We start from the raw sequence: 13,961 nt of genomic DNA, 5'->3' as shown, positions 1-13,961 counted from the left end.
AATCTGTAGGATTGGCTCAGAATAATAGGTTAAATTACTTCACCTCTCAGCTGTCTCTGATCTTGGGGGCCCAAAGCACATCAGGCCACACTGAACAATTGGGCAGCCTGACACTAATTTAAAACAGAGGCTCAAAGTATTGGTTCACTCCTTAAATCAATTACTGCATCTATCTGGAGACTTTTGTTGGTAAGTTACATACGTTGCAAATAGAGTTAGCAAAAAGGACAAATGGTGCACGCCATTTATTTTTTGTGCAACAGTTACTGTGGGTATGACAGCAGGAAAGACAGAAATACATTTTTATGTAAGCAAAGTTCGAGTGAGAAGACGGAATACGCAGATATTTAAGACAGATCTAGTCTTTAGTGTGCATATTTACTGAAAGCCATGAAGGCTCAGTCCAGTGCCCACGAAAATCTATGGAAGTTTGCCTTTTGAATTCATTGGTTACTGTTCTGAGCCCTTCACACTACCGTGGATTGAGTGTGGTCTTTGAAAATGTACAAAAGGAATTGTGTAAATCTAGTGATTTGTCTTTGAAGGCTCATCTGGCAGCTGAATGCAGTTCATAGTTTCTGGGAACCTGTAGAAACACTATTTTTTTTATCTGTATCCCTGAGAGACTTTAATACAACTCACAGAGATTTATTTCATTTTGTGGCAATCTAACATTTCTACATCTACTCTAGTTTATCTCTTTTATTTGCTAGCTCTCTCTAATAGCAGCTCTTCTGTATCTGGATCATCATCAGAAATCCTCACAAAAGCCCCTATAATAATATTAGTTACTACTGAAGAAGGATTTAATTCAATTTAATGGGTATAATTTGGAACATGATTTTGATATATTCAACTTATTTTTTAAAAAATAGTGTGTAGTTACCCAGATGCAGTTTGTGCAGGTTACTTCAGAGCACTTCTGGAATAGGATAAAAACCCCCAACCAGCTGCACTGCTTCATGTGCTACGTGTCTCTTCACAGGTGGAGCTTACTGGTAATAGCATTTACGAGTACATACATCCTTCTGATCATGATGAGATGACCGCTGTTCTTACTGCTCACCAGCCTCTCCATCCTCACCTCTTACAAGGTACTTGTGTGATCTGTGATCAAACTAACACTGAAAACTAAGAAAGGTTACAGCCCTCTGATAAAATGTGACAAGTCCGTATTTATCCCATATGAAGCTATGCAAGTGCAGGGAGGAGAAGCGTGAACTTGAAACTATGAGCCACGATTTTGACTTGTTGTAGTAAAGGGAATAAGGTATCCTAGATTAAATAATGCTTTTCATGCCACGGAGTCCCTGCAGTTTTAGACAGGTTTTTAGACTTTGCTTGTTCTGTGGAATGAAACCCTATAACCAAAAAAAGAATTATAAAGCAGGTATGTTTATTTCCAGCGCTGAGGTGCAAGGGGTTTCTCCTCCTAGCTTGCACACCACATGACTTGACAAACAGCTACTTATAGTGTGAAGACATGCATAGTTATAAGTGCCTACTACATATTCATAACTTTTTCCCACTTCGTATTATCATTAGTTCTGGAAGATTTGCTCTGGTCTTACGCCTGCGTAGTGCCTCCTGGTGGTTGTGGGCCAGGGTCTCAGGGATGAAGTAAGAAGTCTTCCTTGGGATGATTTTTTTCTCCTTGAACTGTGCACAGGCACAGTTCCTTTTGGTTGTTGTCGAACTACTGAACCAAGTGCAACCAGTGTTCTGCATTCCAGTGAAGGAATGAAAGTTAGGTCTCTCTTGTTATCAACTTCCAAGGTCTTCAAGGCTGTCTCTGACGAGCAGCACAAGTTCCAGTGAGCAATCCCAACCCTCCTGTCTGCTTTTGCTCATCATGCTCAGTGAGCATTTAATGCTTTCTATTTTGTCATCACTGCTGGGGTTGCAGAAATGTTACAATGGTCTAGGTGTGCACAGCTGCAACTCCCTGGTCTTCGTGGAAAAAAAAAATACTTCAGGCAATTGGGAAATGAGAACACTTTTAATGTTTTTAAAACAACTGTTAAATTTGAAACTTAAACAAAAAGCCAGACTTAATACCCTCCACTGTAGGAAGAGTGAAAATGGGTTTTGTCAATGACCTGTGTTTAGAAACTCTCATTAAAAAGGGATCTCTCCAGGTCCTCTTACCTTGATACTGGATCACTATTTCACCAAGCCTCGCCACACATCCTGCTCAGGTGCTGCAAACGATTCACCCATGCATACCTATACAGGATGATGCTAAGCTGGATGGAGTGCCAGGAAAGACAGCAGAACTCTTATTGATTACACGAATGCCTGGATTGGACTGTCCATTCTGGCTGTGCTCAGACATAAATATTAACGTAACCATTTGTGTATTAAGTTTTTACTTCAGTGTCGTAACTATTACATGAATAACAGAAGATAAGCTCATCTTTGCACTATCTTCTTCAGTAGCTTTTGTTTCCTTAGAGGAAATTCTTTGAACTTTAAACTATCAGACATAATCAGGCTTCATCATGTACAGAGTGCTTTCACACACATTTCATCACTACTTAGTTGGAGCTCACACCCTACTGTTTTTTACTGGACTTCTTAAGACAGAGCTCTTAAAAGCGTGTGGAGCTTTGGGCTTGTACTACAGTTCTGGTTAGGATCAGGCAGGTTTTCACGGTTCAGGTGCCTGTGCATTTTCTGTGCCTGGTAATGTCACCACCGTTCTGACTGTGGTGATTCCACCAGCACAGGACCATGTACCCTCTGCGTGCACGGAGGTTTAATGTGCCTGGAGTATATGTAATGCTCTGAGTGGCATGAATGGAAGAATTATCTTAGCTTCCTTCTCTCTTCTTCCTCCCCAAACAGCTGGTCTTGTGTACCCCTTTGTGTCTTGAAAAACAACCTCCTAGTATTCTTGGACTCACAGAATCACAGAATCACAAGGTTGGAAATGACCCACTGGATCATCGAGTCCAACCATTCCTAACACTCCCTAAACCATGTCCCTCAGCACTTCATCAACCCGTTCCTTAAACACCTCCAGGGAAGGCGACTTGACCACCTCCCTGGGCAGCCTGTTCCAGTACCCAATGACTCTTACTGTGAAGAATTTTTTTCTGACATCCAACCTGAACCTCCCCTGGCGCAGCTTGAGGCCATTCCCTCTTGTCCTGTCCCCTGTCACTTGGGAAAAGAGGCCAGCTCCCTCCTCTCCACAACCTCCTTTTAGGTAGTTGTAGAGAGTAATAAGGTCTCCCCTCAGCCTCCTCTTCTCCAGGCTAAACAACCCCAGCTCTCTCAGCCGCTCCTCGTACGACTTGTTCTCCAGCCCCTTCATCAGCTTCGTTGCTCTTCTAATTCTTGACTCTTCTGATTCTTGTAGCTACTTGACTGTTTCATAGTTTGCTCATTCCTGTATCAAGGGTTTTGCTTTTTAATGTTGGCAGTTTTAAAAAAAACAACATCTTTTTCCTTTTTACTACCTTACTGTTAAGCAGAGGGGATACCTCTGGTATAAACCCGTGACTTTTCATGCAGTTCTGCTGGTATCCAGAATTGTTAGTAAGGCATTTTTATACCCACTGTCTTGCCAATGGTGATAGCCCCCTGCCTCTGTTACAATATTTTTCTTAAGATTTGTTACTTGGACATTTTCACAAATTTAAAGTCACGGGCAACTGAGTGAAATTAATTTAATTAAATGTTTCCCTGCTCTCTGTTCAGTATCTATCATGACTCTGGTTTAGTAGAAGCAATGAGCCAGCACACTAGTACTGCATTTTCAGAAGGTGGGAATTTTTGTTCAGAACTATCTACTTCCTGTTTCTTGCTTATATTTGGATATTTCTGGATGCTTATCTTGACTGTTAGCATTTGTTTTCTGAAGCAATCAGATTCTTCTAATTTTTATTATTTACGGTCAAATTCTTCATTTCCTTAACAGATTTGCCTCATGGTGAAATTCAACTCTGTTCTGTTCCGGTAGTACTTGAAAAGTCTTGACACACAACTGAAACTGTTAATTTCAGTTTACTTGCAACTGTTTCAGTCCAAAATTCTGCTGACAGTATAATTAGCCCCAGATACACGCTCATTCTCTGTAGCTTTCTTTGCCTCATTCTACATAGGTGCCATTTATTACTAGCATCAAGCTCTGGTTTCTCCGTTGTGCAAAGGTAAAGGAAAATTTACTTTGAAATGTGATTCATTTACACATTTTGTTTTGTGCAAAATTTTGTGTAGCAGGGAAAATTGATAAAAACCTGAAAACAACAGCATCTTATTTGGTTTCCCAGACTTGGAGAAGATAAATAAAGGAGTTGAGTTGTGTTCTGGCTTGTGTAAGGATTATTTTGTGCAAATCTTACTGCTGTGTATCCCTTCCCCATACAACTCATGACACAGGTGTATTAAAATATCCAGAATCCGTAGCTAAATATTTTTAAAATTAACAGGGTGTCAAATATTTACTGGTATTTGTCTTCTCTGAGCCAATAGGTCCCTTTTCTGCAGCGTATACATTTAATCTTGAGGTGTAACCTGAAATTACCTGGCCCACAGAAATCAAAACAGGTTTCCTGTTTTACTTCAGTGAAGCCCTGAAACCTATTTAATAGATGTCAGGGATGAAGCAACTTCTGTCTATTTAATAGATACTTTGAATATTCAGTATAATATGGAGTTCTACAAATAACAGTATAGTGGGAAGTTGAGTGAAGGTGGCTTTATTTTTTGTTTAAAAATAAACTAGTTTTTTAAACAGCATTTTTTTTGTAATTTCAGTTTTATTTTATCTCTTTTAATCTTTTAACAGATGTCTGAATCATCAAGTCATTGGGTTGAACAAAAAATTTCCATTTATAAATTTATTACATTATAGATCTCTCCAGTCTGTGGTTATCACTCAGAAGTAAAATCAATATTGCACTGCAGACACAGACGTTCATAACACAAATTTGCAGTTTGGCTCAGGTAACTTTACAGGCTCAAGATGTGTTCTTCATCTAATTCTCTGTACATATACACATTTTTAGTTGCTATTTCAGCAGCTGCAGCTGGATGAGATCTGTTATGACAGAAATAAAATCACAATGTAAACATACATATCTATACTTTGTGGTATTCTGTTACAGATATTAAATAGCCCAGATTACAGATGAGTTTTTACCTTTAGTTTTGCAGTCTTTGTAAATTTTGATTATCTCCCTTTATTGATTTCTTCATTTGCTTTTGATCTTTCTCATTGTCCTTCACTATTCTCGTCAAACCTTCCCCTGTATTTCCAGTGCTTCATCAGTTCCATAGAAGCTTCTCTGAAAGGCCAAACAACATAAGAACGGTAGAAGCCTTGCAGCCGTTGAGCTCTAGAAATATTATCTGCACGAGTTTTATTTCTCAGAGAAATGCAAATTCTTGTTCGTTGCATAAAATCAGACAGCGTGGGTTTGTTTATATAATGCTCTCTGCCACATTGCTTTTCTTTACATATCTCAGCTTGGTACTCAAAAAATCATGTATTAGTTTTATCTTGAATATTCTCTTGCTTTGAGATGCTGGGACTTCGTAGCAATATTAAATGTAATAAAATTTGGGAAAATAGCTGTTGGTGAACCAGCTGTTGCATCATCACTCTTTGGAGAAGTAAAATGTGGCACTACAGCAAGTTATGGTAAGGACAGCTTTTGGGGAAAGAAACTCGAAGGCAGTGACTCTGAGAAGCATTTAAAGATCATTAAGCTCGGTGTGAGTTCCTGTTGTGATGCTGTGGCTAAAAGGGATAATGGAAAACCCTTGTGCACCTAAGAAGGGGAATAGTGAACAGGAATACCAAGGATAAATAATTATACTCTTCATGCAGTATTAGTGAAGTGGACACTGGATTTTTCCGTCCAATTCTGTTGTCCACTTTAAAAAAAAAAAGGCGAATGGCAGAAAGCACACAATAAAACCCCCAAAATTATTGAAAGACTGGAAAGGCTTATAATGAGAGATGAAAGAACACCATCTGTTTGGTTTATAAAAAAAAGACTGGGAGGTGACTTGATTACACATATCAAGGTCCAATGTCTGTGGGCTGTAACCACAAAAGCTCAAATTAGAATTATACGTACATTAACAACTAGGAGTTTGATTAACCAAAGGAACAAAATACTGAGGGAAGCAATGATTTCTTCCTCTTTTGATGTTTTCAGTTGAAGGTTGTATGCATTTATAGAAGATACACTTTAGGCAAACAGAAGTTACTGAGCTCAGCACAGGAGCAAGTGACTGATGTTTAATAAACTGCAATGTACAGTTTAGACCTATGATCTAATGCTCCTTTCTGGCCTTTAAAGTCTATAAGCTACGACTCAATGAAAGACATAAACCCCATGATCTATGGAGGCTTTGTAGAATTTCAGCTTTAACTTAGAAAGTCTTTAAGCTGCCTTTTTACTTGCATGACCAGCATTGAAAATGTAAAGCAATATGCACTGATCCATTTGTATGAAAGAAGCCAACAGCTGGAGTCTTTCTGAGGGTGGCTGGCGTGGGGAAAAATAATAATCTCTCTCACATAAACATGAAAGTAGAGTAAGCATCAGTGAATCACCTCACATGAGTCTAGGCCAATTTTGCACCAGACGCAACAACGTGAATCCATTATATTCAAGTGGGATAGGTTAGCAGAACAAGGGGGAAAAAATAAAGAAAAAAGAATAATTTGATATCTTTTCCAAATGATGTATACTGGCTGTGCTCAGATCTCAGATGACTTCACTGGCCCTTTACATTTATCCAAATATTGCTTAATGTATTTCTGGTCTGCAATATTTTTCTGTGTTTTGGCTTATTTTTTTCCCCGTGAAGCTTACACCTCAGTTTTGCGCTCCCTGTGCCACCTCTATCTGTTGCATAGGCTGATTTCACAGTTCCTGGGCCTCTATCATAAGAAACGCCACACTTAACTAACAAGAAACTGGCAATTGTTTCATGATTTAGGGCTGAGAGACTGGTTTCTTAGCATGCAGAGAAGTGTTTTATGCATGCTGTCTGTCCTTGAGCATTTACAGTTCTGGAAGCCTTTGTTTTCTGTTTCTTCAAGTAATGGAACTGGGTCCACCGAATGAGATTCTCCTGCTGGAGCAGAAGGCAGTCATCTAGCAGGGTGACTTGGCTGCAAAATGTGGGGAAGATGATGTAACAGTAGTTTCTGAATCTTGGAAGGCTGCAAGTTCATGTTTATGCCTGACTGTAGAGACTCAGAGCATGCTGATTATCTCCTATGCTTAGTGAAGAAGACCTAGTAGGTTGTGGTGCCATGCAAAATTCTGCCTAGCTAGAAATAGCTCCAGAACTTCATGGAGGCATGTGAGGAGTTTGCCTCTTTCCTCACCTCACATACAGCGTAGAACTGAATGTAAGCAAGCTGCTACAGCTGAGTAGCAAACCCTTTGATTCCAGAATTGTTGGGGGTATAGCGCTGGCAATGCTGATTTGTGAAGTGACTGTTTCAGGGTGTTCTGTCCAGAGGTGATAAGCATTTTGAATGTCTGAAATAGTGGCTGGCATTCAGGGACTGAATGCTGAGGAATGCACCAGGATTATGGACTATACCCAGCTCTTCCTAGCATGGTCTTTAGAGGAAATAAGATACTGACACAAACTGGCATGCACATACCAATATAAGTCCGGATCTTAAGCCCTCAAATGATGTTGTTATTAAAAATGCCTGTACCAACCATTTTTGCAGAAAGTTTTCTTTAGCAGTTAGCAGCATGGAGTGATAGAGTGTTAGCAGAGTAGTAACACCTACTAAACTATCGGGAGTTTTTTGGGAAATGCTATACATCTTGAACCATGTCTATAATAATAAAGAAGGAAATTTTTGTATGAAATATCAGGGTAGCAAAATAAGAGATATTTACACTGCAGGTTGACTGAGACAAGCAATTAAGCAATGATGAGGGGGATTCAATATTGTATGTTATTCTTCCATATGTGTAGCTGGAGTCAGACATTGTGTGTTTTTTATTGGTTTCATATGCTTTTTCTGAAATTTTAATCCTTGGAAACATCTATAGCTTCCCGACTTTTGCTGACTTGCACACCAAGGCATGGTGTACTAAAAGCAGTTTATTAACATTCCCCAGAGCAGAAAAAGGGAAAGAGGAATACTGTAGCTATTGTAGACATTCTAGTTGTCTGCTAACAACTGCATAATTCTTATATGATTAGTTATAAGCCTAGTGTAAGTTACACAAGGGATGTGGAATACATTGTGTCAGGCTTTCTCCTTTCTGGCTGATGCTTTAAGGGCCCCATTTCAGTCAGCTAAGAAATAAATGCCAGTGGATACATTCCCTCTCAAGAAAGACCATCTTCCCTACACATTTTGTTTGTTATTAAAATAAAGGAATAGAAAATAGTGTATCTGGAAAGATCTTTTTTACACTCAGTTGTAAAGAATTTTTTCCAGTAGTACATATGCAAAAGACAAATGTCGCTATGAATTTTTATTTTAATTAATCTAAAAATATTTTATAGGAGAACCATTATTGAAAGACCATCGTTTAACACAATGATCTTGTTGCCACTTGTTGTTAGTGTTATTTAGAACTTCAGAAACCTAGAAAATATTATTATTTTGGATGTACAAAAGTGGAAAAGAGGGCAGATGGCTGGTTCTCCATTAAAAAAATCTTTTTTCACTTTTAGTTAACAGTAAAGCATACCAAACAGAGTAGAGGTCTCAGTCTGCGAAACCTATTCTTTTCCTTTCTGCCTAATGTCCCGCTCAGTTTCTTTAAGAAAAGTTTGGAAACAACTTTCAAGAGCAGAGGAAAATTTGGGCAAATGATAGCAAATGGCTGAGTTTGTATGACAGGAATAATTTACCCTCTCCAGGATTCTGGATACAGTCAGGACAAAGAACAAGCTGTCCAAAATGGGAGGAAATTTGGACAGCTTTTGCAATCTTGGAACTCTAGGACAGCAGCTAACAACAGAATTGACTGCTTTCCTACCACAGCCAAAGCATTAGCAAGCCAAAACAGGTCAGCCCGCAAGCTTCATTTTTCAACTTCGTATGTGCGTAGGAACTTGCTCTCTCAATATATATAATTTGCAGTTCTGCCATGTAAAGCATCTATAATTTATTATTCAGCTAGTGCCACTAATTTGGTAAAAAGAAGATGGACTATGTTCAGAGGTGTACACTTAAGCCTGTAGTCTGCATGTGTTTATGATGCTGCAGTGTAACAGGGAGAAGGGAAAGTATATCTGCCTGGTTTATTTCTTCTCTCTCACTTGGAATCAGTCTTGACCATGCATACCAAGAAATGTTATACATGCATACAGAGAAATGTTGTTTTCATACATCCCTTTGCATGTAGTATTTCTCCTTGAGAACAATTTTAGTCATAAACTCACTTTTGCTCTTTCTGGCATAATGATGACAAAGCTGATCAATACGTACGAGTCATACAGGCCTGTCTCCTTATTTTTCACCAGCTGATCCCCAGGCCTGCTTCTGATCTTGTAATGAGAAAGTCCACCAAAGACATTTGCAAGCCCCTTCTCACGCTGGCTCTGTTAGTCAGTCCTGCATTCATAGCTTCAAGAGCTACCTTAAAACTTTGTGTGTTATTATGCAAGCATCTCTTTACCATGTATTCTACCATGTTTTTACCTCTTTTTTTTTGTTCTAGAAGACAAGTCACCAACATTCAGCATTAAGGGATAGAAGTTGTGGCATTTGTCTCTCCTGTGTCTCACAAAAATGACAGCCTTGTTATGCTCACAGAGGAGACTAGCCAAGATACTTGCATGCTCTTTTAGTCAGCAATGTGCCATATGGGATCCACATGCTTTGCAGATTACACAAGAATAAAAGCAGAACATGTGCAACTTTATAGTATAGAGGAGGTAAGATGAAAACAACAAACTGAAAGGGCAAAGATATGCAGAGTGTTTGGGGGCTGGGCAGTAAAGTGTTATCCAGACATGAACTCATGATATCTGTGTTTTGAGCCTATAAAAGAGTCCAGCAGGGACATGGAGCACATGTTACCACACATGTGCTTTATCCCCAGAGGAATGTACTAGGCTGAGCCATGTGTGTGTCTCTGCACAAGTTGAATGGAAGGGAAGGTAGAAACAGGTGGCCGTCTATACAGTGCTTTGGGATAAATATGCCCTTTGGGAATAGTTTTCATCTCCTTCACCATAGATGTAATTTGACATCACACTCAAATTGCCACGTAGAGCAAACACGAATCATTAGCTGTTCCAAGAGCTCCTAATTTTAATGCTGCTTCATATCTTTCCTAAATAGAAAGCTTGTGGCAGCAGTGTGCAGTTTGCATGGAATTGTAGAATGGGTTGGGTTGGAAGGGACCTTAAAATCATCTAATTCCAATCCTTCTGCCATGGGCAGAAACACCTTCCACTGGATCAGGTTGCTCAAAGCCTCATCTACCCTGGTCTTGAACATTTCCAGGGATAGGGCATTCACAGTTTCTCTGGACAACCTCTTCAATGCTGATGTACATTAATCTACAAACTGGTTCTGCAACAATATGATGCTGTATTTTGTGAATGTCAAAATTTCAGAGCTTTGGCAAAGAGATATAAAATAGTAGCTTTTACCTGAGAGAAAATAAAGTCATGAGAGGTGAAATTGTGGATAAAACTATGACTATGCTTTTTTTCTTATTCTACTATGCAAGCAGCGTGCAAACCACAGAATTTTGTGACCATTTTCTCTGAAAAGAGATGAAAAATGGATTGGAAAACAAAGATAGATTTCATACTTGCACCCCCAGGGTTGGACAATTCTGGCTTTCATAAAGCTAACCATAATTTCATACAAACGCTTGGAAAATTCTGTTTGACAGTCACGTGCAATACGAGTGAACAAATGCACAAATTCTTTATAAAAAATAGCAAGAATCATTATCTTTACCATTACATTTATTCTGTTCATGAAAATAAGAAAATACAAATCTGTAAAAAATAATCAAGCTGTTCTATTCTTGATTAGTTCTTGAAGTCAAACTGTATTACATAGTATACCAGGCTAAGACAAAAAACGGATTAACAGAGAAGGCATACTTTATAGGTATGGTATTCTGACAAAGTACATCTTCTGTATGTCCATAGAAAGCAATATTTTTCTATGTTCTCATTCACAGGTTGCTGTGTTTCAGCTCTGTGAGGCTGTTAACACATGGATAAGTTTGGTCTGGGATTTGAACGAAGTCATTTACTCTGTGCCTCATTTATAGCTTTTACTGAATCAACTCAACTACATTGCAGCAGTTCTTCAGGGAGAGTGCCTCTGTAAGATGACCAGGCAATGTGGTAATATATTAGTAGAAGGGAAGAACTCTAAATTTGACAAGGGAAACATGGAGTTTGGCTAAAAAGTAAACAATGATACATTTGAAATGGACATCTTGGACATGGATATGGATTCTGACTTTTAGTGCCTCCTATAAAATTCATTATAAATGATCAGTTTCATTAAAATATCTGCTAGTAAACATGTTGAAAAGTCAGGATCTCAGTAACCACAGGTACCCCCTTCCAAAGAAGTGCAGAAGGAAAGTCAGAGAAATCTGCTCATAGTATATAATCACGTTGATCAAAACTAGTATTTTACCTGCATCAGTTTTCATTTCCAACTATTACCAATCATGTAGTTGGGGAAAAATGGAAAATTGAAGTTTCAGCATAAAAATCAAGAGTCTCACAGGTCATGCTTAAAAAGATTTCAATAGAAGTTTGTGGAGCAGTGGGGAGAAAACAGTAACTTTCAAATACTAAACATTGTTCCAGGGGAAACAAAATTAGAAATTTGCTATCATAAGTAAATCCAAGTTTTGAAAAATACTGGAATTAGTTGTAACAGAAAAATAGACCCACAATCGTATTCCACATGACTGGATAAAGAAAAGCACTGTGCCAAAACTGGGAGGGTAAACATTTAGGAAGAGCCGTAAAACTCTGCTTTGATCTCTAAAGTAAGACAATGTCACTAAGTTCCGGGAAATGTTAAAAGACAATGTTATTAAGACAATTGGTCCACTTCTCAGGAAGTTATCATCATAGCTTTCAAGATACTTAGGAATTTAGAAGTGGGGCAGAGGCTTCTTTTCAGCTATAGCCGTTATCGAGACATTTCCTTGACTCAGCTACTGAAAACAACTTAGACGAATGTACAGACTTTGAAAATTTTTCAACTCATTTACAAAGTTAAGGATCAATTTCCCAATTATTTTGAGATTGTTTGGGAGAGGGAAACAAGTCACATTCAGGTAAAAAGGGAAAACAAATGCTGACATGGATAGTAAAGGGGAAGGTGGGAAAAGCAGTCTCATGCTGCATAACTTACACTCGTAAAGGAAAAATGCATTAAAACCTTTCATGGCAATATATAGCTGTTTGTCAGAATTACAGGTGGTAATAGCAAATGCTAGAAGTGGTGCAATTAAACAGACAAATTTCATCATATGTGACGGACTTGCTGATTTTACTTTTACTGTTATTCTGTCTTTCCTAATTTGAGAATTTTGCTACATCCCTGGACATCTCCAGTCATTTTTCTTTTACAGCAGGTACTGTCTAATTAAGCTAACAGCTTTTTTTTCCTGCTTTATAACTGAACTTTCATGCCTACTATCTCCTCACAGTTTTGTGATTAACCCCTGCAGCAGGACAGCACACATTAGCAACCACTCTTCTCACAGCTCATTTGATTTCTCCTGTTTGAATATTCAGCTTTTCCTGCTTTGCTTGCTAAATGTATAAGTACTTCATTTTCTTTCTACATTCTCTTCATCATACTAGACCTTCTTAAGTGCATCAGGTACATCCTGGATGTAATATTGCATTATGTTGATGGATGTTAGCATCCAGTAGGATGCCGGGGCTTCTTATTTCCTATTCAGCTTTACAATTACAAATTTACTTTAGTTGTTTTTTGATTTGCTCCACTCTTCTGTTACTTTCAAAGGTACTGGGGAGTCGCACTGGCAAAGGTATCAGTTAATATTATTACTAATTCACACTGTTCAGAGTCTTGCACATCTAGGTTCTTGATGTGAGGGTTTTGGTCTTGCTGCTCCTTTATATTTTTGATATCTAGATCAGGTCTGGAGACGGTTTTATTCCTGGTAGGTGGGCACAAACACATAAATATACACAGAGCCCACCTGTGGCAAATTGACACGGAAAGGAGAACAGCGCTTTTTTAGGCACTGCATATACACTAATGGCACTTACACAAGCATGACCAATACGAGTGGCCTAATCCTGCTTTTTCTTGTATACTCTGCTTTGGCTTCTTCAGGCAAAAAGGCAGTATGTCACTCAGGGTCCAGATTCTGTTTGGCCACATGGGCCATTTCTCCTTTTGCTTACTTAAGGCAGCTTAATACCATCTAGCTCAAGCCTCAGAAACGGAAGCTCCCAGAAGAGTCTCCAGGTACCTCATGGGTAATTCTTCCCACTTTAGATTGCAGGCATGAGAAATAACTGATTAAGGGCCTAGTGTAGGTTCAGCAACACACTACTAAAGCCTAATAATTTAATGATCAATACTTAAACACATCATTATTAAAGTGCAGTTATATCATTTTGCACTTGATTACACACAACAACAAAGATACAGGTCTCTACTCTTCAGTCTCGTGAGTCACAAGCTGCTACCATTGAGTTGCAACCCTATCACTTTTCCCTCCCTGCACCACTTAGTGCTAGGATGCTACTCGATCCCTCTTTACTCTGCCCTCCTACACCATACACCATCCTTGCCCTTGAATTGTTTTAATAACCCTTCTGGTTTCCCAGAGAGCTTGTAGCTAGTCACGGGAACTGGTGTTCCAAGGGGACCTCTTGCTTACAATCTACCATCATAAAATCAGAGACACAAGACCTCTTCTTAAATAATGAAATAATTAACAATCTTAAATAACAAAGGAAAAATATTATCTTAC

At 38.7% G+C, this 13,961-nt stretch overlaps 1 protein-coding gene across 2 annotated transcripts in view; it reads left to right on the top strand.

The window, feature by feature from the left end:
* SIM2 (SIM bHLH transcription factor 2) overlaps positions 1-13,961 on the top strand; it is a 55,691-nt gene that overhangs the window by 17,506 nt on the left and 24,224 nt on the right. For both annotated transcript variants that reach the window (XM_009567100.2, XM_054051263.1), the window contains exon 4: positions 986-1,094. In XM_009567100.2, coding sequence (XP_009565395.2) covers positions 986-1,094 — 109 coding nt within the window. The remainder of the gene's footprint in view (positions 1-985; positions 1,095-13,961) is intronic.

Source organism: Cuculus canorus, chromosome 1, assembly GCF_017976375.1.
Source record: "Cuculus canorus isolate bCucCan1 chromosome 1, bCucCan1.pri, whole genome shotgun sequence".
NCBI lineage: Eukaryota > Metazoa > Chordata > Aves > Cuculiformes > Cuculidae > Cuculus > Cuculus canorus.
The sequence above is the reverse complement of the archived record's forward strand: the minus strand, read 5'-3'. Positions and strand labels throughout refer to the sequence as shown.